This window comes from Trachemys scripta, chromosome 1 (genome assembly GCF_013100865.1).
Source record: "Trachemys scripta elegans isolate TJP31775 chromosome 1, CAS_Tse_1.0, whole genome shotgun sequence".
NCBI classification, from domain to species: Eukaryota; Metazoa; Chordata; order Testudines; family Emydidae; genus Trachemys; species Trachemys scripta.
Window position 1 is genome coordinate 127,206,303 of NC_048298.1, and position 25,023 is coordinate 127,231,325.

The window sequence follows — 25,023 nt, forward strand, 5'->3', positions numbered from 1 at the left end:
GAGGATTTCCGCTCCATCCCCAGACACGTTAACAGACTTTTCCAGTAGCTGTACTGGCCGCGAATGCATCCCAAGTCCTCAGGGCAAAGTAATCATTAAAAATGCTTGCTTTTAAAACAAGTTTTATATTTTAAAAGGTAAACTCACCTGAGGTCCCTTCCATGGGGTCATGGTCTTGGATACTGGCTTGGGAGGGTACTTCAGTCAGGCTGAGAAAAAGATCCTGGCTGTTGGGGAGAACGGAGTGCTGGGTGCTCTCTGCAAGCTCGTCCTCCTCCTCCTCCTCCTCTTCCCCGTCCGCAGAATCCTCAGGTGTAGCTGATGAGACTATCCCTGACCCGGAATCCACGGTCACAGGTGGGGTAGTGGTGGCAGCCCCCCCTAGAATTGCATGCAGCTCGGCGTAGAAGCGGCATGTCCGCGGCTCTGACCCGGAGCGACCGTTTGCCTCCTTTGTTTTTTGATAGGCTTGTCTGAGCTCCTTGACTTTCACGCGGCACTGATCTGAGTCCCTATTGTGGCCTCTCTCCATCATGCCCTTAGAGATTTTTTCAAAAGTTTTGTCATTTCGTCTTTTAGAACGAAGTTCTGCTAGCACTGAATCCTCTCCCCATATAGCAATCAGATCCAGTACCTCCCGTACGCTCCATGCTGATGCTCTTTTTCAATTATCGGCCTGCATGGCTACCTATGCTGATGAGCTATCTGTGGTCACCTGTGCTCTCCACGCTGGGCAAACAGGAAATGAAATTCAAATGTTCCCGGGGCTTTTCCTGCCTACCTGGCCAGTGCATCCGAGTTCAGATTGCTGTCCAGAGCGGTCACAATGGTGCACTGTGGGATAGCTCCCGGAGGCCAATACCATCGCATTGCGGCCACACTAACCCTAATTCGAAATACTAAAATCGATTTTGGCGCTACTCCGCTCGTCGGGGTGGAGTACAGAAATCGATTTAATGAGCCCTTTAATTCGAATTAAATGGCGTCGTTGTGTGGACGGGTGCAGGGTTAATTCGAATTAACGCTGCTAAATCCGATTTAAAGTCGTAGTGTAGACCAGGCCTCAGGGTGCAGGCTCTTGGTATTCGCCACCGGCCTCAGTACCAGAGCCTGCTCTGAGCGGAGCGATTGAAGTGCTGTGGACTCAGATGCCATAGAACATCACCTTCTGGGTTGCGATCCCTGCATTGGTGGAAAGGCCCAGGAGTTCCAAAATGGCCATTGTACTGGCCTCTGCCACTGTCCTAGGGGCCATGTTGTGGATGGGACGCCTTGGCTTGGGTCCATGGCAGGATAATGACGACTGGAGAGACAATGTCTGCTCCGGTGGGAGGTATATGATCTCTACCTCTGAGTCCATCTCTAACAATTCTCCTCCTGGGAACCAGGGAGGAACAGTGCCAACCAGTGTGGGTGATCGGTGCAGAAAGAGAGGAAACCGGGGTGGGCCATCATGGCCAGTTTCTCCTTTGAAGGCAACCAGTAAATGTAACCCAATGTAAATGAGTCATCAGTTCTAATATGTTGGTTCTGGTTATTCAGTCAAAAGCAAAATCCACTATTTTTGGAGTATGGGTGTATTTTATCAGTGCATGAGGAATTGTCCAGATTCTTTGTTCTGTGACCACTGAAGAGATTTTATTATCCTTTTTGTATATGGAGCCTGATCCATTGCCAGGGAAGTCAATGGCAAAGCTCCCACTGACTCAGTGAGAATAAGATTGGCCCCATAATGTTGTTATCCTGGAACAGAGAACTTTAATTAAATTTTCCTTGTTATTTTACAGGAGTTATTAAAAACTTTAATTATATTCATCTGGGGTCTTTGAATGTGGGGACATTGACATTTTAAATAATGTAATTACTTGTTTTCTTTTCTTTTATATTTATGGATACTTGTTCACACGTGATTCTGCGTAAGATGCTTATACACTAAGTGCTTTCCCTTTGTGCTTAATTTATACTCCATTCCTGTGGTTCTGTTTTTACTTTTACATGCGGCCCATCATGTGTTTTAAAACCATTCTTTCCAGTACTGTGGAGTAAATAATTGAAGTGGGTTTTGAGAGTTTGACTTCACAATATTTAGCACAGAACAGTATTTCCACTTGCTGAAATAATTTCTTAGTGCAAAAACTTTGTCTTCTTTACCAAGGGGTCTTTCCCATCGTATCTTATCTGCTTATACAATATATATTACGACTTCTCTTTATCTTCTGTCAGAGCAATAGAGCTTACTTATATGTGTTTTACATATAGCCAAAGCAGTGAAAAACTCAGTGGAAAAAAAAATCAGTGTCTAAATTAAGACTCTGTAGGGTTGGATTCTTTGGTCCCCCAAGTTTACCTTGCACGACTTATGAAGGCATAAAGTGAAACTAAAGCTGCCACGGATTTGCTTTGGATAATTCCAAATGCGTAGAGGGAATCTCTACAAGTGTAAAGTTCTGCTGGATCCAGAGCCTCCTGCACTGGAAACCACCCTGCAACTGGCATAAGGATAAATTGGAGCAAGGAGGTGGGCCATGGCAGAGTGAGGCTCCACTATGCTCACTTCTCTACTGGCAGGGAGTCATGATTGTGTCCCTGTCATCGACCACGCTGAACTGCATTTGAGCTCTGTTTATGTGTAGTTGAGAATCAAGCCAATAATTTTTATTTCTTCTTAGAATTGAGAAATCTTGATTATTTTTCTCCAGGTTTATGACAAATAGATACGTATGTTAGCAGAGAGGACGTGTCTGACACTGTCATGTCTTCTGCTAAGGGTAATTCAGAGAATTATATTCATCCGCTTGTATTTTATGAAATATTTTTCCATTTTGAGTACTTTTGTATAGAAAGGTATTTTGTCATATTTCCAGTTTTCATTTGAACAGAAAGAGACAACTGGGGATTATACCATTCTACAGACTGTTTTGGGTCACATGATCTGTTAAATGCTGAGAGTTCTAAATTCTTTCTGCTTGCTAGCCAGTTTCTGAATCTCTCACCTGAGGCTTAAAATGCAAGTATGTATATAATCCACATCTTTTAACCAAGAACTGTTAGTTCAAGTCCTGTAAAACAAGAAAGTTACTATGTGCTAACATAACAATGAAAAATATTCAGTATAGTCAAAACAAAGCTTAAAAATATCAACAGACCCTATTCACTAAACTCATATATCCCTACCAATCTCAGAGTCCAATTAAATGGACAACGCTGCTTTTCAGAGAATTTACCTGAATAGAAAATTATTTAAACTATGTTTTGGCAATAATGTTAATAAAGATAATCAATTAAGTGCAGGACTCAGATTCTGACCACCTATTCTCCTCACCCCCACATCAAGGTTGTACCGATACACCTAAATTAGCACTCTTGAAAAGGTAGGTTTGTTTGTTTCTTTGAATGCTGTTTGTATGCATCTTACCACTACTGGTACAGGAATGTCTTGATTCAGCTGCAGAAGCTATCTTACATATTCAGCCTCAATTTGCTTTCTTTTGGATGCCTGGGGTATCATTTGAGTTAATACGGCCAACAGCAAAGGAAACAAGATGGGCTTGGAGGGGAACCACACAAGCTAGAGTTTGCTCCTTTTTTGCAAAGTGAAAAGTGTAAAGGGTTTTTTAAATATTGGGCAAAATACATAAGTAGTGAAAAATAATGTCTTCAGACTTTTAAAAAAAAATCTAAGCTGATGTTTGTTACAAAGTCCAAATATTTTTATTAAATTATTTTTAACTGAATAGGTGAGTGGGGCAAACCTGTGTGTCGGGGTGACTGACCATTGTGGAAGGGGGCTCTCCGTCTAACAAATTGGCACTTACAGAGGTTTGAGGCAGGGAGAGTACATAGGATGCACTATTACGCGAGTCCAGTGGTCTGTAAAAGGGTACGGAACATGTGGGATGCCACTCAGAAGCGTGATTGTTACTTAAGCTGTCTATAGTTTGGGGATACGAACTTTTAGTTCCGCTTATTATCTCAGACAATCTCTGATCAGTTGGGCATTGTGTATGTGAGAAGACTTCACCCAGAAGAAAGAATAAGTGTTTCCTCAGGAGGAGCTGCAAATAGAAAATTTAATTGTAAAAGAAAGACTTAAGCTATTTTTAATTAATTGTGAATTGTATTTAGCCTTCTAAAGAGAGACTGTTATGAACTGAATGAGCCTCAAGTTGGTATCTCCCTGTTCTAGGACTCCATTCTCCTAGACAGATTTACATTTGCTCAAAGCTGATTGACACATAAAGGTCCTCCAATAAACCTACAGTAGCAGTGGTGAAACGTCAATGTGTGCCTACTACTATAAATGGATATGCTGATTGAAAACCTCAGTAAGAGGGGCCATGCATGGAATGAGTCCTGGAGACTAAACTATCCTCTTTCCCTTTAAGATGATCTTCATAGTTCAGAGCTGAGACACAATGATTGGGTGGTGTAGAGTTATCTCACATCGATGCTGCCAATGCTGTACTTGTTGCTGGATTAATAGAAGGCTTCAGTTTCCACGGCTGGCACTTTGATACTTTTCATCAGATCAGGATTCACTTTTATTTATTTATTTTTAAATCCCATATTGTCACTATAATATAGTATGGTATGGTTTTCTGATCCTTTTTTCTCTAATTATATTCAGAGATCTCTGGAGACAGATTTTCTTTAGGAACATCTGAGCAATAAAGTAGCTACAGGACTTATAAATTGCCTCTAACTTTCCAATGATAGTTTAAAACTTTCTAACTCTCTTCAAAGGAAAGTCACTTTTGATAAGCTTGTGTCTCTCTCCACTGAGTTTACCACAACAAAAGAATGTGTATTTGGATGAGGAATTGTCCAGATGATCAGGTTTAGTTAAGATCCATTAAAATAGACAGTTATACTGTGTCCAAGTGTTGTATATGCAACAATACATACTTTTGCTTGGCATTAATTATGTGTGTATAATATTTTAAACCAAAAATAAAGATATGCATATGGAATTTTTGTAAAATGTAATTTTGGTTGAGCAGAAAAAACATTCAGTTACATAAATTCTGCACGTTTTTACATGTAATTGATATATGTTGCATGCTGCTGCTGTTGGAGGGAGAAGGGATTAGTGTTCAGGGGACAACTTGAGAATCAGAGGTGACTATTTAGTTGAATATCAAAAGTAGCAACTAACTAAAGAAAATGTATGCTGAGCTTTATGGGCAAATGCTTTCAATGCTGGTCTTGTATTAGGCCAGACACAGATTTGTGTGCAGTTTGGTTACAGGCTCTGCAACAAGAATGAATAAAACTGAGATTATACAAAAAATGTAATTCTCCTTTGACTGCATGCCTGGTGATCCCAATCTCTGGGATGCCCCTTCTCATTGGTTGATGGAAGCAGGATTGGCAAAAGGCCAAAAGGTAGTATTTTGTGGTCCTGAAGAAGCTGGAGTAATCAGAGTGGTCTTATACAATAAGCCCCCCCAAAAAATTTATAAGATTTTGAAAGTTCAGGATGAATCCTCCCTATGCAGCATACACCAAGGGGATGTAGCTCTTAAAGAATTGTATCTCACGTTCCTGTCGTGCAAAGTGAATGGAAATTTTTCAGATTAGTTTTGGACCTCTTGGTACAGATATTAGGTTCTCCTGTTAGGCTGTCAGCAGTGCCATGGATATTAATAAATGTTCCTATCACCTTGATAAAGATAATCTACAACAAAGTAGTTGAGTTATAATTATTTTTGATAATATTCTGGTTTGGAACATCAATTGCCAGAAATTCCAATCAAACTCTCCATGGAGATAACAGTAAAACTCCCAGAAACTTGGTTTTATCATCAACTCTCAAAAGAGCAAACTGGCAGCCTCATAAGAAAGGAATAAGACCAAGGGTACAAGCTTCAGGCAGCCATCAGCAAGGTATTTTCAAAGGGACCAGCCAAAATCAGGGACTTACTAAGTTTTTTTGGCAGAGATGTTGAGCAATATAGATCCACTGTTGATCCAAGTGGCAAGTGCAGGAAATTCAATGTTTCAACTTCACTGAGTTGCAAAGGATTCAATATCCTATGGAGATACCATATGGATACAGTCCTGGACTCCCTCCAGTCATGAATGTTGGAAGAGAGGTTTTACTATGAGGTGCTGCTCCAAATATCATACAAGGCAATTCTCACAATGGAACATATTCTGGAAACCAGAAAAATGAAAATGACAGCAATACCAGCCTCTCCTTGAGCTTCAGGCAATGAAACTGGAACTTTACCTACATATTATAAAATATTTTTATCATAATCCCTCCCTGGAGAATCATCACATTCTCTTACAATTACATAAGCAGCAAGACACAGAGCAACCACTCACCAAAAAAAAAAAAAGAATATATTTCTGTTTGAGAGGAAGCACACCTGTTGTTACTCCAGATTATTTACATAAACAATCATTCAGTCTGGGAAATGGTCGATTGAACCCAGTGATGTTCACACTGTTCACTTCCCAGTTAGGATAACCTTAGTTTGACTGGTTTGCATCAGTGGCAAATAACAAAGTTCAGACATAATGTCCAAAGAAAACTACCAGTTAGTACCAAAGGTCCGCATACCTGGTCAATCCATACTGCACTGTTTTACATCCAGACCTGGTCATGACAACATTAGCTGTTGACCGGCTAAGTAACTTGGACTGTAATTGTTTCTTGTGGGCATATCCAATCCTTTTACACTAACAGGCTTAATAAGGGATTTGGAGAAAGTAGTAGGATGATATAAATTAAACATTAATAATCTGTGGTCTAATTCTAAAAGATTCAGCTCTCGTTGGCTTCGGTACACTTGGAGAATCAGGCTCTTAATAAATGCATTGTAATTAGATCACAAAGTAACAAACAGATGAACTTCATTCCTTTAGTCCATTAATAATGGATGCATTTTAATTATAGTTTATGAAATTACAACTTGATACTTAAAAGTAAAAAGCCATTTTAAAAGCGTATTCCTTCTAGATGTCACATATCTGCCAAAATAGAATGTTATTTTTAAGCATTTCTATAAATGTTTTTGGATTAAAACAAACAACTTAATAAGTGTTTAACATGTTGACAGCCTGCTTCTTAAATTATGTTTTTCCTGAATTTATCATGAAGTAGAGTATATCTGGTCATGCAATCCATTATTAATGAGCTTTGCACACAGCACACCAACTTCTGAACATCATTCTGAATCTGTATTCAGTGCCATTGCCCATAAATCTTTATTATAAGTTGAAATGTTAGTCTACCATCTATATTTTTACAGTACAAGTAGCTGTCTGACATATTATACCACACTTTCTTCACTTTCATTGGAAAATACTGAGGTGAATAATTTTTAATCCATAAACAACCATTTCAGAAAATAAACTCTTAGGGGTCTATTCAGGAAAATGTCTACAGTTTTCTGGGATGCACAAAGGCCAGCCTATCCACTGAAAAGGGCAAGATGCTGCATAGACCCTTCTGGGGACAGAAAATCATTTGGCAACTCTTCTATAAAGACCACAGTGGAGAGAAGACTGTCTTCCTGTACAAAGTCGTATGCTCTGAATATATTCTAACTGGGGAGCACTCTCTTCCACCCAACCACCATAAAAATTCATTGTGGAGTTTTAGTGAAGAATCTTCTGGTTTCCATGACTCTTCTTTTGAAAGAGAATTGCTTCAGGCTAGACTGCCCTCTGAATTTCTTCTCTAGCTAAGTGACATTGTTTAAAAGAACCTGTTCCTCCAGTTTCATCCCTTAACATCAGAAGAGATGCTAAGTATTCACTCTTACTCAGATGCCGTATATAGCTATTAAGCTTGTTGGAGTTTGTGACCCTTGGAAAGATGGCAATTTGGTATTAATGTGTAATGTTGACTTTGGCATTTGTGTCCACTTGTCAACGGGTGACACCCATTCAGGACAGTATCACCAATGCAGGGTGTTTTGCTCTCAGTAAAGCCTTAAAGGGACATTGTCAACTTGAATATTTTGAATTGATTAGTTTAAAAAAATAAAGTATAAATAGTATGTGGAATTTAATATATATTGCTTATCTGCTGATGTTTATAAGTGTCTTTTGCAACGATGAAAAGTGGTTAGGTCCAAGAGTGACACCATGCCTCCTACCTCTGTGTCCATGTCTATCTGTCTTCCACTTGCTGTGACAGAATCAGCAGCATTCAGGATAAGGTCTCCCAACTTGTATACTCTCATTGCCCTGAGCTACATGTATGGGGCTGAGGAAGGAAAAGCAGATACCAGGGTCCTGCAGCTTTCTGTCACTCCCTGGTCCCATAGTGGATCCAGGAAAAGAAAGAAAGTACCCACTTTCCAGGCTCCTATTGTTCCCATCCTTATGTAGGGTTATAGAGAATGAAGAAAGGAAAGCTTTCCTGGGTGCCTCCTGCTCTCAGCTCTGTGCAGGGGCCCCCAAACTCGGAAATATAAATTGTGCTGCTGCTTTTATTAATAGTAAATGCTTTGGGGAAGAGGGTGCTCATCTGCTTGCCACAGACCAAGTAATATAAACATGCTACTTCATGAAGAGACAAATGCAAGTGACCAACAAAACAGTGAATTTTATGTAAAGTGCTGTCCATATGCACAAAGTAAACAAACTGGGGGCAAAATGTGTTTTTGCTAGCAACCTTCAATTTTAATAACATTAGGGGTTTCTTGTAACTAAAGTAGGTATATGAAATTTTCAGACATAAATATGATTTTTCATGTTGATGGTGTCCTTGTAAATTGTCCAGAAACTGACTCAGGCTAAACTCAATAAAAATAAAAACAAAATGTTTCCAAATGTCTTATAAAAACCCTAATCACCAAAGCAATTAATTGGTCACTAAAGCACTTGAAACTAAGAACTGCTTCCAGTTTTTTGTCATTAATCAAGCTCAGTGCAATTCTGTTTTCTAGTTCATATTTTTAAAGCTTGAAATCCACTATGTTCAAGCCTCTACTACACAAACTGTGCATTTTTTGTTGATTAAAATAAGTTTTGCCTTCTCTTAAAAATTAGACATTTTGAGCTCCTAAGAGAACAAAGAGTCGGAAAGCTTCAGGAAATGAAGATTTGTAAATTATTGTCCTGTCAAGTTCCAATCACTATGTCATCAATAGAGCTAATTGTCTGAGAACCAGTCAGATGTCTAACTGCCTATTGTTACGAAAGCATCATAAAATATATATTTTACATAGAAGCAGGTTTTGTAGCAAACAAAGAATCCAGTGCTAAATCTTACATAGCATATATTTTTCTAGCAATATATCACATAGTACATGTTACACACTTTTTGAACTTCTGTGGGCATTAGAAGTACATAGAAAAGGGGATTACTAGTGGGGAGAGCTGGCACATGCAGAAATAAAATGGAGCTACCAAAGATTCAATTTTCTACCAAATAAATCTTCTCATGCTGAGTAGGCTATTTAAACAAATCTTCTGAATGACAAATAATTTACTCTGTAAGGGAAATGCTCCACAGTAACCATTTCTTATGGTCTCATATTTCAGGACCCACAACATACAGCCAACAAACTTAAGTTTTCCCTGTTGACTTTGACATTTGGCTTCCTTTAAAAAAAATTTACTGCCTGTTTCCTGACAACAAAATGAATTTCAATAAACAGAGTCAAATTCTCTCCTGATATGCATGTGCAACTCCCATTGACTTCAGAGGGCATAATTTGGCCTACAAAGTGAGAAACAAAATGCCTAGTCAAGACTGAGTAATCATTAAATTGCATAAAAGTCTCTTACTTATTCTGTCCCCATTTCTCTGACAGACACACCCTCGTCATACATCCACACCATCTAGATTTAAACGACAAAAGCTGGGAACAAGGACGTGTCCATTGTAAGCAGAATTCACTGTACTAATTTGTGCTCCCATATGATTTGTGCAGCTGTGCCTCATAACCTTTACTGGAGAACATAACCAAACATTGTCTCTATCTGACTAATATTTGCCAAAATAAAAATGCGCACTTCAAAGGTATTAATGTCCAGAGGACTTATTTTTTTGATTTTGGTATTTAATAGATAATTTTTTCCAGTATTATAGCAAGTGAAGGACACATTTTTCAAAAAAAAATTATTTATTTTTAAGAGTGTCTAATCTGGCATTAACCCTGTCTTTCATGTTGTAAACTGAAGAACTTTGACTCAAGATAAGAGTTTCTTCCAGTCATAAGTAGAGGAATGACTTCTTTAGTTCTGTGACAAGGTGCTTTTTTCTGGGAAATTAGAAGGTCTCATTCCACCATCATTTCAATAAATGAATGGCTTTATGCACGGTGCTATTTATCTAGAGAGGGATGTGTAGGAATACATATTGATGTCTGGTATATGCTACGACAATAAGATTAATTTTATATTATGTAAATCTAAGAATTGTGATTATGTCCCCTTATATTTTAAATGAGCACATTTGGAAAAATTCACAATTTGCCATCCTAACAAGCATCTCTATAGGACACATTCTTCCATCTTTACTCATATGGAGTAGTAACTTAGTGTACAAACAGTCCCATTTCTGATTTCAATGGAATTACTTGAAGAGGAAGTAAGGTACTGATTAACATGGACATGGGCGGCAGAATCACACCTTTAGTTCTTTACAAACATATCTTCCATAGTGTTGTGATTATAAATTAATTCATGAGAACACAAAGATTGTGATTTGCTCAAGGCCACAGAGAGTATCTGCCAGATGCAGGTTTAGAACTCAGGATGTCATGGCTCCCAGTTCTGTGACCCCTCTCTCATATTAGTGTAACTTTTTCATGACTTAACTTTTACCAGGTGTTTTTTTCCTGTGGGGTTGCGGGGAGTTAAGGCCCTTTATCCATTACAGAAAGTGCTTGTTCTTGTTTTTGGATCTGATGTCATCTTACATTCCAATTTGCTTGAAAGCTCTTCCAACTATATGTACACAATTGAACCTTGCAATCTTAGATTTGACTACCATTACCACAGTTCTAGTATTTATCATTTTCTTTGTGCCTTTGTTAATCTAGATCAACTCCAGTCCATATAAAATATAACCTGTCTTTGAGATTCTGCTTGCCAATAAATTTCTCTTGAGGCCCATATTATATCTTGTCATATCTTTTTTTTTTTTTTTCCCCTAGACCTTTTCCTTCCTTTGGGAACAGGGTTGGGGGGTATTGTTTGTTTGTTTGTTTGTTTTTAATACAGTATTCAGTAAAGAATCTCTTTATCTATTGTAACTCTTTCAAAATCCAACCCTATGATATGCTGATTATCCTGAAAAGTTCTGTGCATTCTCTGCTGCCATTCACTCTTACAGTATATCAGTTGAGTAACATGTTTATATTGAAAAGAAATATAGTTCGGCAATAGTTTTTTCAGTTAAACACTATTGTTTTGTGCTGGAGTACGTCTGTCACCAAAACCATTTGTTACTGGCAAATGGGAGAAATCTTAATGGCTCTCAGTTCTAGAGGAGTTTAATGTCTAATATTTTGGGGGAAAATATCTAATTGATTTTTGCATAAATTATTTGCCATTAGTAATGAGTCAACAAATCATAAGACCACTTGAGACTTTGCAAGTTTCATTGCAAACTCAATATTCAATCCACATTATTTAATATTCATCTTGTGCTTAGAACTTCATACCAGCAAATATCTGTCCAAGTCCGATTCCAACATTCCTCAAACTTACTTTTTAACATATACCTTTCTCCAATAAATAAGTGATGGACTAACAATGAGGAAGAGAAAGGAAAAAAGAGAAGTGGGGTTTCTTTAAAGAAAACCAAAAAGGAAACTAACTAAATAACAGTGGCCAAATCATAGAGTTGGGAGAGGAAGCTCAGTCCCTAAAGATAAATTATTATGTATTTATTGCCTAGGCCAAGATATTCAGAAGTGGGGTGATTTGGATGCTCAGCTTCAGAGCCTTTTAAAGAGATTGATTTTCATTAAGTGCTGAATATGCAAAACAGAAAACCAGTCCCCTTTAAAAAATGTCTCAAGTTGGACCCTTAAAAATTGAGTCATGCAGAATATTAGTCACTTTTGAAAAATTGGCCTACTATGATGAGGGATTCTCAAAAATTACCTAGAAATAAAGATAAAAATGTTCAGAGCCAGATTCTGATATCTTTACACTGAACATCACCTGACTCCACACTTGTCCATTGACTTCAATGGGAGTACTTAAAGTAATTTAGTATTTGGTGTGAGCAAGGACATCGGAACACAGTCCTTAATAAGTTTCATGAAGCTTTCAAACAAACCTGGACCAATTTGTATTTGTGTATTTAAACTATGTAAAACTTGTGGATTTGAATATTTTAATATGAAATAAGATTTAACTTAGTATTTCCAAATGTGTTTACCTTTGCATTTTGGCCTTCATTTGAATCTAAAACTGAGGAGTCTCAACCCTACAATCTGTTCTGCAGTAGGTCTGTTTGCATAATAAAGATTCAGTTGCAGAATCAGTCCAGGGGTTCTAAACTCACATGAACTCAAAGAGGGTAAAAAAAAGAATTGGATTGCCAGAAGTATGCAACCTGAAGCCACCAAGTTTTTCACTGCTGTCTTTTAAGTGTCCCTAAATGAATTATTGAACAGATTGTGCATTAAGCATTTTTAAGAATGTTGTTTCACAGCCTCCTCACCAGGGTATATCCAGGTTTAGGATCTTCCACCTTGTTGTTTAGATCTGGTTTCTCTCTCTCTCTCTCGACCTCTTCAGAATACCCTCTACATGCCTATCACTTTCTTTTACTTCTTAGGCCCATTCCCTCCCCCTCATTTTCTGTCTTTATGGGCAAAGCTGGGTGATAGTGAATTTTGTGCTCTATCCATATCTTCCTGTTGACTCTGTTTGCTATTGTCTTGTCCAGTAGTTCTGTTGAAGCCAGTGTGAGAATAGCATTGGAGATTGTGCAAAGCCAGGATAGATGTCACTCTGGATGTTGATCCTCTTTAGGGATGTGAGGTTGTACCCTTGTTTTGTACTTTACTTGGAGTACTAGCATTAGAGTGTTCTAGAAAAATTCAGCTTTTTCTACTTATTCTGATTTGCAAAGCCTTACAGCTTCATGGAGAATACAGGAGGCTTTAGCACTTGACAGAAGCCTTGGAGTATTGTTCAAGGCCCCAATTCTGCAAGGAGTTCTGCATAGGTGAGAGGTTGCAGGATTCAGGTCTCATTTATAAAGTGGGTGTGTGGAATTTCAGAAAGATCTATTCATATTTACAGTGAAGATCTTGTTGTAAAGCACGGTTATCACACAGGCTAAAGTATTGTGGCAGACTGTTGGTTTTAATTGATATACAATACTTGCAAATTTATGGCACTTAGAGGATTATTTTCACATATTTCAGATGTGAATAGACCTGTTCTTTAAAAGCTACATATTCAACCTATTGATTTTTGTCAAGTCAGTTTCTCACGGCTAAGCTTTATTTCTCAATCTTTTCCTTTTGGGGGGGATCATATCTATATCTATATATCTATATATAGATATATAGATATGGATTGTTCTACATTTTTATATACTGCATACTTAATATAATAAACAGGCAAACATATGAATTATGCATAATAGAAATACCGGGAATCAACTATCATGAATTAGTTATTTTTTCCTCAGAATGAAGTGAAATAATATATAAGAAAGAAAAGGAGGAGTAAATTATTGCAGGGCTGAAAACAAATTTTTGAAATAAAGAAAAGCATTCATTTCCTCTAATGTTAACCAAAAGATAACTTCTATATAAATAATTCCTAAAGGAAGCCCCAAGGGAGGTATATATAAATGTTTATTCATTCTTCATTCATAAATTAGATTTTCAGTTTTGGTTACATTGTATCTCAGTCCATGTTCCCTGGGGAGGAGTGGGTCTTCCTATCTGCACATAATGCTAATATAAGCATAGAACAAGATTGGTTAGGAAGTATTTTTATGCGCTGTGAATTGTAAGTCTTCTGGAATGATGCTCATCAGTGAAAGTGCCACATCACAGTTAATGAAAATGCCAAAGTTTTCTGGTATGATATCCAAAACCTTTCCTTAAAGAGATAATTTTGCTAGACAGGGGAGAGAGACTGTTGCCACACTTATCTACAGGTTATATCATTCTTTAATATTTTGAGAGATTTTTAAATGGAGTATAGTGTCTTTGATTTTGAATCACTAAGGATGAAGATTGGGAGACTGCTTGAAAGAGAAACAGAACTCAGAGAAAGTCTTTTTTTTATTCCATTTATCCTCCCTCTTGAGGAGAAGCAGCAAATTCCATCTGATTGCTGAAATTGTCTGAGGAACCAAATGTAATTCACTCATAAAGGTCGGCCAAATTAGAAGATATCCGTACCCTTACATAGCTGCATTGCTATTCTTCCATCTAAATCATTAGAAAAGGAGGTCAATAAAGTCTCTTAAACAAATCTGACGACAAGTTCTCTCATTTTTATTATTATATTAGGCATATTTTTTCAGTTCTTTCATTTCTGATATTGGCAGGAGTATTGGGAAGTTCCTTAATGTACAATAGATCATCATCTGCATAAGCGCATTCTAGTTTGAAAACCCTTTTATGTTTAGACTTATATCAAATTTATGGAGAAAAAATGGCTCAGGAAAAGGAAAACAAAAGATGTCTGTCTGCCAGCTAAGACTGGCTATAGCTATATAATGTACTTGTAAAACAAGATAATGATCAAAAAAACCTATTCAAACATCACCTTAATAGGAGTTGAAAGTTGCTTGTTGGCCCTAAATATCATTTATATTTTGTTCTCACTGTTCCTTTTAGTAGCACTCAGATTCTTTATTTCAGAAGTTATTTTATAATCCCTTTTATCTTCCAAAAAAAACCCTCTAAATTTCATGTTTGGTGAATCTCGTACATAGGGAAAGTTACTAGGTTGGAACCATATTAATCACACTCAAACTTAAGCCTTCAAATTTGTTATCCATAGTTTTGGCACATTGTTATTAGGTGATTTTAAATCCCTACTGGCTTTCTAACTAAATAAGGTTTGACATAAAGTTCAGGTGTTGCAAACCTGACTTGCACGGAAATTATCTACATTTCATCTGTTCTGAAATCATGAAATTGGCTGCCCACTAGATAACTTTCTCTACTTGAATTTTTTTATTTTTATCCTGATAGGCATTTCTTGACCGATTATCAACTGTACCTTTACTTTTCTTTATACTTCACTTTCTATGTTCCTGGCCATTACAGATCATCTTTTGAGATAAATCTGTTTGTGTACAAATGTGGTGAAAAGCATCAAGTAAAATCTATTTCTTGAGTTCTAATGCTACTGTGTGTTTAATATTCATGGATTTAAAGTATGCAGGGCTCCGACTGTGGTGTGGGCGTGCTTAAATTTAGGTTGTACATTTTGTTGTTTAATTTTGACTTCTTGATAGACTTCTTGATCTGCTTAATCTGTCTTTATTACTACTTAGTTAAACCTTGCAAAATTATTATAAAAAATTACCAGCCCAGCACAAAACCTTCTTGCCTGCTCATTAGCATGATGCTGATCAGATTATTGATAATGAAAAAAGCTAAAGATATTTTGCTGATCTTTCAAAAATTACTCTGGATAATAAGGAACTAGAATTTTGCAAGCCTGATAAATAGTTACTAATGTATTAGTATGAATAGTAAATTTCTGTTAGCATAGGGCTACTAAAAATTAGTAAAATAACTTTTTAAGGGCAATACTGCATGTGCAGTCTGTCCTGTGTAAGACCTGTAACTACACTGCCCTGAGAGACTTGCAGACATGATTCCTTCCCTACAACTTCTTTGCCCCAGGGTGGGTAAAAATTTTCTCTGAGTCCTGATCAGCTTTGCTGACCAGTGCAGTGTTGGGCAGTGTTCTGGATCCTATGCCCTCTGCTCATCTGCTTGCTGGAGGGAGGGAGTAGCAGGCATGTCGCATCTATTTATCCCATAGGCCCAAGCCAAAGTTCTGGGGAGTCAGCAAATCGGAGTGGAGGGCCACTCCATGGCCATGTAGGCTCGGTCACAACCTGGCCTTTAGTTATTTGACCGCACTTAAACTTACGTATGCTTTTAAGGTCTACTCCTGGAAGTAGAAAACTAATGATCAAGAGAAATGGTCAGTCACATGAAGTATGTAGGAATAAGCAGTATAGAGTTTGTTATATTATCCTGTTCTTTGAGTGGTCTTTGCACCATAGGTGTATAGTCCTGATGGTGGAATGTTTCAAAGCAGTGCCTGTTGGAGTGCTCTCTCACCCTCTCTTGTCTCTTCCCTCACCGTTATTGGACATTCTGAGGGCGAGACTGTAAAAGTGGGTGTGGTGAGTCAGCTGCCTCAGTTCTTCACAACGGTGGCAGCAGACAAACTAACCTCTTTGAAGACTCAGTGCTTTAGATAGATTTCTTAGGTGGTGGTATTAGTGTTATAAATTTTCTTATTTTCTTTATAGAAGTATTCTATTTGTTTTTATTATTATTCTAGTTTTTGGCCCTATGAGTGCTCCACATTATTGTGTGCACCCACCCGTGCTCCTTCATGCTTCTGGAGATTTTTCTTCAGCAGTGTTGAAGAGTCCATCCCTGCACCCTACACATCCTCATGGTCTAAACCAGGGGTATATAGGGAGAGGCAGACCTGCTGCCACTCTGGTTCCTTCTCAACCGCCTGCAACCGGAGAGTTGCAATGCCCACTAGCTTATCTTCTAGCTATCAGTGCTTCTTTGTTCATGTATTTTTTTTATCTTAGTATTCTTTAAAGTTTGTGCCTTTATTCCCCCACGTTCCTTCTTTTTTGGGTGGCTGTGGCTAGGGCCTCGTTACCTTTAGGCTTTCCTCAGCTGTGGACTTTCCTCTGCTGATTATGCCCAAAATCCCAGACTTCAATCCCTGCTAGACCTGCCGCAGGTCTTTTCCGCTCCAGCTGCCTGCACTGCCTCGGAGAGTCCCACATCCCGTCAAAGTGCAAGGTCTGCACCAGGTACAAGAGCAGATTGAAGAAGCTGAGGGAGGATAGATTTAAGGTGGTCCTTATGGAGTGCTCACAGAAACCTGCAGAGTCTGATTTCTGCCCACTTATTCCCTCCTCCCCCCGCCTGTACATTGGAAGACTCAGAGGCTGAGGCCCAGTGAGCAATGCTGCTTTGGCTCAGGCTCCAGTGTGCAAAGGGACAACTTAAGAGGCCTCCCAGCACTCTCAGAAGAAGAGATCTCAGTCACCTGAAAAATAATCCAAGTGCTAGGATCAAATCTTCCCAGAGACCAGTGTCTAAGGAGATCTCACCTCCCATTCCGAGTACCAGTGAGGCTCCTACTTCTTCCAGCACTTAGGACCCATTACAGCCAAAAAGGCCTTCTAACACTCAGCATAGTGAGAAGTCTTTCAGCAAACAACCCCACTTGCCACCGGCCTCAATACCTTTGGAGTTTTCTAGCCACAGGGACTCTTCCCATAAACCACCTGCCCCAGCTTTAGCATCCTCTGAATGTCACAGGCATAAGAAGCATACAGACCACTCATCCACTATTAACAGTATCTCATGACTCACCTTAGCTTGAGATTGCTGCACTCAATTGCTCGAACCACCATCATTCCTCTCCTATGAGGACTTCCCTATGGCAGAGGAACCTGATTCCCCTCTTCTGAGAGGCTCAGAGAGGATGCCTTTCTGGGTGCCCACCTGCACCTACTTACTAGAAGGTCCTACCATATCTCCTCACAAAAACTGGGCAACTGGTACAGACTTGGAGACCAACTCCCACTTGGCTGTAGGCACCTATTTGACTGCCAGTACAAACACCTCTAACCCCTCCATTGAGCACATATGATGATATATCTTCAGAGTTGGACATCCCTGTCCAGGATTCAGCTATCTTTACCTTCCAGTCTCCATCCTTTCAATGTACCCTGTTGAGGAAACTACGGGAATTAGTCATCACCCTCCCTGCCTACCTACACAGGAACACCCCTTCGATCCTGCTCCCTTTCCATATGCCCCACCACATTGGGTATTCTGAAACCCTGGGGTCCCCTGAGAAGACCAGTTTTAAAGAGTGCCTTTATATTAGAAAGGCCCACTAAGATGAGCAGACTCTAATATCCAGGGAACATCCTCTCCAGAAAGCTTCATCTTCTCAGGGATACTTTGCAGAGGATCAGGAGCCAAGAACTGAGTGGTAAGCACTCCCTTCCAATAAATCCTCATTGTCCCCAGATGACGAAGTCATGCACCCTCTACCATCTTCTTTGGATGACTTTAAAGTTTTCAGGATCTAATGAAGAGTGTGGCAGAGACCCTACAAATTCCCCTTGAAGAGGTTCATGAGCTCCAGCATTCCCTTCTGGGTATTCTCCACATTTCATCTCAAAGCAAGCTAGCACTGCCTATTAATGGTGCCCTCTTGTCTCCAGCCCATACCATCTGGAAGACATCTGCCACCATTCCACCCATGTGCAAGAGGGCTGATGAAAAGTACGATGTTCTGGCCAAGGGATCCAAATATCTTTTTCCTATCCCACCATAGACTCCTTGATGGTTTATGCAGTCAATGAAAATAATAGGCAATACTGGCAGATATCTACTCCTTATGACAAACAGCTCAAGTGCCTAGATCTTTAGGCCACAAGAGCTACTCCTTGGCCACATTACAATTCGGAGTATCCAGCTATCATTCTCTGTTGCCAAAATATGACATTTACACCAACTACTCAAGATTTACACCAACTACTCAAGATTTTCACAATGTATTGAACCTCTGCCACAAGACCGGAAGAATCAATTTCAAGATCTTATCTCCAAGGGACAGACCAACACAACAGTACCTTTGAAAGCCTCTCTCATTGCAGCTGACACAGCAGCTTGTTCTATGGCTGTCCCCATAGTTATATGTTTACTTCATGTTTGCAGTCCTCCACGCTTCTCCATGAAGTGCAGAATACCATAGAGGACTTCTCATTTGAAGGCACTAAGCTCTTCAGCAATGCAACAGCCAAGTCCCTGCACTCTCTCAAGGACTCCAGGGTGATTCTGCATTCCTTGGGTATTTATGTCCCAAGTAAATTATTGTATATAAATATAGTAAAGTATAATATAATACATAAATATAAATAAAAGAAAATCAATTATAGTATAGTATATACATATAGTAAGTTGTAGACACCCTGCTCAATTTTTCACATCTTCTATTGCCACTACCCAGTCAGCAACCTCATCCAAGCCGCCATTTTGACCCTTTGCTCGAGGGCCACGAATCATATCATTCTTGGATCCTGTACTACACCTGGCTGTCCACCATCCATCATATGAGGATCATCTCTGCCATTTCACACCTTCCTGGATGGATATTGGAAATAATTTTAATTAAACATCGTCATTCCCTTCAACTCTCTCACTCACCCTCCCTGTCCCTCTTCAGTGACTCTTCTCATGAAGGTCTCTTGAGGCGGGAAGTCCATTCTCTCCTGCTTCGGGGGACTGTAGTGAGGCTGAGTGGCCTTCCTCCGAGCAGGAGAGCGAGGCACCATTACACACCCCTTGGAGGACAGGGCCTAGATTGCCCCACCCCTCTCGCCGGAAGGACTGGGGCGGAGCTGGAAGTATAAAAGGCCGGCCCTGTAGCTCAGTTGCGGGAGAGCTTGTTCCGGAGGACGACACTTGGCCTGTTCTCCAGAGGCCCCGATAGGAACCTGCGCCTGACTGTTCCCGATCCCCAGACGTGGATGACTACTGGCCCGGGGTACCTGCTGCGGTTTACCCTGAAGAGCCAGAAGAGGCCGCAGGTACCAACCCCAGGGAGGCAGGAAGTAGCCCAGGGGCAGCCACGGAGCAGCCAGCTGCAGAGCCCAGCGTGGCTCAATCGGCGTGTTGCGGCTGTATCCCCGCTGACACAGGGGCAGCCAATCCTGCCCCTGCCAGGGCCCTGGGCTGGGATGCGGTGGAGTAGGGTGGGTCCATGTCCCCCTGCCACCCTGTCCCGGGTGGCTGACCCCCTACACGGTGCAACAAGGCTCTAGCCCAGGACAGGAGCGCCCTTACCACTCACCTTTAAAGACTGTGTGTTTGCTGGCTGCCTGAGCCCCGCCCAGGCCAAAGCCAGTCCTAAAAGACTGCTTGTTTGCTGACCCTGAGCTCCCCCCAGGCCAAAGCCAGCTCTGATAAACTGTGTTTCAGGGCTGCCTACTGGAGCTACTTAAGCCCAGGCTAAAGCCTGGTAGGGACTGTTAATTGCGCAGCTCTATTGGGAGGCTGTTGCCGGTCGGACAGACTCCAGCCCCGACCCGACAGGACGGGCCTGAGTAGCCTCCCTCCGAGCAGGAGAGCGAGGCACCATTACAGGGACCATTGAACTGGTTCCTTCCAAATTCACTGGAAGAGGGTTCTACTCCAGGTACTTCCTGGTTCCCAAGAAAAAAGGGGGATGGAGGCTGATCCTGAATCTCAAGACTCTGAACATTCTCATCCTGATACAGAGATTCAGGATCTCTTGCAGTGATTATAAAACATCATTATATCCAGGAGATTGTTTAGTGTCCCTCGACTTCCAGGCTGCAAACTTGCATATAACTATGCATTCTACTCACAGACACTTCCCATGCTTTATTTTTGGAGATGACCACTACCAATATTGGGTCCTCCCTTTCAGTCTCTCAACCACACTGAGTCTTTACAAAAGTTCTGTAGGTGGTTACCTCCCATCTCCACCAGATGGAAATAGTCATCTTCCCATACCTGGATGATTGGCTTCTCAAGGACAGCTCCTTCTCTAAGGCCTTGGCTCTTTTTCATTCCTTGGGCCTCCACCTCAGTGCAGCGAAATCTAACCTATTACCTGCTCAACTGATAGACTTAATCAGAGCCACACTGGACTTATAATTGACAGTGGATACCTACCCACCGAGAGGTTCAACATGATGTCTACTCTCTTATCTACTGTGTAGCAGAGTCCTGAGACTACAGTGAGGTCCTGCCTACAACTCCTCGACCATGTAGCGGTTTGCACATTTGTAACACACCATATTAGGCTTCACTCAAGATGTCTCTAACTCTGTCTCAGAACTGTTTATAAACCTGTCAGTGTCCATTTCCCAGAAGGTCTTCAACTCTCAACTGATGGAAGAACGTTTTCAGGCTCTTCCCCAGGATCTCTTATTTGCATCTACCTCCCACAAGGATTATCCTCACAGAAGTATCCATATTAGTTTAAGGAGCTCATCTTCAGGACTTCACAGCACTGGGCAAGTGGACCCCCCCCCCAGGAATCATTGCTCCACATCAACATTCTTGAACTATGGGTAGCCACCTCTGCATGCCATCAATTTTTACCCAAGATCAAGGGTCATGCCATAAGGATCGTGACTGACAACAGGGTGGTAACGTACTACATCAACAGCCAAGAAGGAGCAAAATCCCCATCCTTATGCACAGAAACAATTAAGCTCTGGAATTTGTGTTTACCCCATCAAATTGACATATCTGTGGCATACCTACCAGCTATGCAGAACACCATGGCAGATGCTCTGAGGGGGTATTTCCATCAGGATTATGAATGGGAACTGAATTCTTTTGGAAGATCTGCTTCACCTAGGGTACCCCCAAAATTTTCTTGACACCATCCAAAATGAAATGCCATCACTTCCGCTTGAGGGGCAGGCTGCTAGACACCTACCCTCCAATGCCTCTGTTTTTCAAAGTCCTAAACCTGCTGAAACAGGAAAGGCAATGGTTATCCTTATAGCTCCAACATGGTTGTGGCCAGTATGGTTTCAACAACTGATTCATCTAGCATTGAGATCATTTCTTTTTTTCTCTCTTGGCAGCAGACCTTCTGACCTCAGGCCATATAACCCACCCCAATTTCTCATTGCTATGCCTCCAGGCATGGTTCCTCGATGGCTCTTGAGCCTATAACAGTACTGTTGTCCTGAGATGTAGTCTGTGCTGCTGAACAATAGGAAGCCTGTCCTAAGAAAAACCTACCTACAGAAGTGGAAGCATTTCCAGCTTTGGTGCACACAGCAGTTGTTGTCTCCATCTGAGTCTTCTTTCTCTTTACTGTACTGGACTATCTGTTGAATTAAAAATCCCTGGGATTATCTTTCAGCTCTATCCAGGTCCACCTGGCTGCCATTACAGCCTTCCACCAACCATTGGAGAGGTTTTCAGTTTTCACTCACTCTACCACTACAAGATTCCTGAAGGGTTTAACCAACCTCTTTCCTCGTGTAAGACAGCCCACTCTACTGTGGAATGTTAATTTTGTCCTCAGAACTTTGAGAAAAAACATCATTTGATCCCATGGGGAGTTCCTCTCTTCTCCCCTTGTCCCTTAAAACTGCATTCCTCCTTATCTGAGTCATAAGAATGAGCAAACTGGGTCTCCTGTAGCTGATCCACCTTACACGGTGTTCTACCAAAACAAGGTGACTCTTTATTCCCATCCTTGCTTTCTTCCTAAAGTCTCCACAGGCTTCCACATCAGTTAGGGCATCTAACTACTATTTTTTATCCCACTCCTCATGTTTCAAAGGAAGAGGGCAGTCTGCATACTCGAGTTGATTGATGAGCCCTCATTTTCTCTCTTGACAGAACTAAAACTTTTTGATCCTCTCTCTTTGCTTCCATTGCTAACTCCTCTTTCCTCACAAAGACTATCTAAATGAGTCTCAGGTTGCATCCTAATGTTATGAAACTTCTAGGGTGCACCCTCCACCTCGTGTAGCTGTTTATTCCACCAGAGCTCAGTCCACCTCTGTAGCTCTGTTTAAGAACATATCTGTTGCAGACATCTGCAGAGGTGTCACTTGGTCATTAGTGCACTCTTCAACTTTCAACCATTGGATATTGTTATACCTTTGTCTTCTAGATTGAAGAGCCCTCTGATATCAACTTTCTGTTTCCCATGTAAGGTACCTATAGATTTTGATCAAGTCACCCCTTCACCTTGTGTTTGTTAAGCTAAGCAGATGGAACTCCATACCAGGAGTCTTTCACTATAAGGCATGTTTTCTAATCCTATAGTCATTCTTGTGGCTCTTACTGAACACTCTCCAGTTTATCCTTCTTGAATTATGGACATCAGAACTGGACATAGATCAGTAGTGGTTGCACTAGTGCCAAACACAGAGATAATATAACCTCCATACTCCTACTTGATATTGGCCTGTTTATACATCCAAGTATTGCATTGCCCCTTTTTGACACAGCGTTGCACTGGGAACTCGTGTGCAACTGTTATCTACTATAACCCCCAAATCCTTTTCAGAGTCACTGCTTCCCAAGATAGAGCCCTACATCCTGTGAGTATAGCACTGAGGATTAGTGAGGGGAGGGAGGGCAGAAGGGGGTGCAAGCACTCCATTGGACATTCCTATGAAACATTCCACCAACGGCTGCTCTGTTTCTGCATCCCACGAGGATGAATGCACAGAGTCTATCTCAAAGAACTACAGTTACAGGTGAGTAACTTTCATTTATTGATCCACAGGTGGATCAATTAAGTTAATGATGTTTGCCCCTCCCTGAAATCCGTGGTGGATATTGATCGTGTCTTTATACTGTATACAAAATTAATCTTGTAAATGCAATCCTCATGAGTTACATGATAATAGTTATTGTAAGATTTATATTCTTTAAGCAAAAAATCATATATCAGAAACAACTATGTAAATTAAGTGATTTCAGTGTGTCTTGAGATATAATCCATACTGTTCAGTATCATTCATTAGTTTCACTTGACACTAGAAACCCTTTGTTGTTCATAAGTGTGTTTTTGATTTCAAGAATTCAGTACTATTTTCTTTTGATAATTTATTATTTAAAGGGAACTGGGAGAGGCATAGAAAATCAGATTAATTATTTAAAATCCCTCAAAATCAATGTTTTCTTGTATTTTGTTTTGCTTTACTTTACATGTTTTAAGGTGACTTAGAACAAAATAGGGTGTCATTACCATTCTTGTTCCCAAATGTTTGGTTTGGCATTTAATCCAAGGCCTCAGTTGCAGACTGAAGTGCCAGCAGCTGAAGCTGAAAACAAGACTGTGGTGGGCAAACTCAAGATTTAATTTCAGAAAGAGTGTTTATATTTTCCCAGGGGCCACATTAATGAGAGTCCAAGCCCTAAATGTTACCACCAACACATTTTAAAGGACCAGTTACCCAGTTTTTAAAGTGTGGTGTCACCTTGAGTATTTTTCTTAATTTTTTCTCTCTCTCCTGACTTTAAAAGAAAAGCAATAAAGCTGTATCATTTTTGGCTGAATACACTGCCATATATGGGGGAAACACTTTTCATAAAGATACGTGTAATCTGTCTGTGCCAGAAAGATGCATTTAAGACTGCTCAGTCCCATCTATTATTTCCGTATCAACAGTGTTTTAATCATTCAGCTTTGAGGTAACAATATGAAACATGATGCTATACAAAAAATTGCTATTAGCCAATATGTACACATGAGTGAAAAGGGCCCAGTAATTGGGGTGCTGAAACCGGACTATGCTACATCACCCAAGCCCTGGTCAGGGTGAACTTCTGACCAATAGGTTAGCGCCAAGAGTGACAGTGGTGACGGGGTCACTGAGAGTTCTTTAGCTCAGTTTCCTGCTCATTCAGCTGGGCCTGTTTTGTGGCTTTAATAGGATTAAAGAAACATTTACATTGAGGCTTTAGGAGCATTTTCACACTGCTTCTTTACCCAGCTCAAAGAGCAATATAAACCCAAAGCATTAAGTAGGGGATTTATGTAACGTTGTAGTGTAAAATGAGTTGGTGCACCTGGCCCTCCCTACTTTCTCCTCATTGAACAAGGCATTCTGAAGCAGTGTGCTGTGTATGCATGTATGATAGAGAAATTAGCTTAAGATTTTCCATGCTTAGGAAATGCCTTTTAGTCCATAAAACTATCGATATTATCATGATCATTTTCAAATATTAAATTGAAATTGATGGCTCTCATAATGTAGGGAGAGTACAGTATTCCAGTTGCTAGGCCCTGCTAGGTGGAGACATATTTCAGCATATACAGCTG

The 25,023-nt window shown here is 40.3% G+C and overlaps 1 protein-coding gene across 5 annotated transcripts in view; it reads left to right on the top strand.

Moving 5' to 3' along the window:
- Window positions 1-25,023, top strand: part of CCDC91 (coiled-coil domain containing 91) — a 350,759-nt gene that overhangs the window by 296,313 nt on the left and 29,423 nt on the right. The window contains exon 13 of one of the 5 annotated variants that reach the window (XM_034784615.1): window positions 9,777-9,847. The exons of the other annotated variants lie outside the window; for them this stretch is intronic. Coding sequence (XP_034640506.1) covers window positions 9,777-9,847 — 71 coding nt within the window. The remainder of the gene's footprint in view (window positions 1-9,776; window positions 9,848-25,023) is intronic. 5 annotated transcript variants of the gene reach the window in all.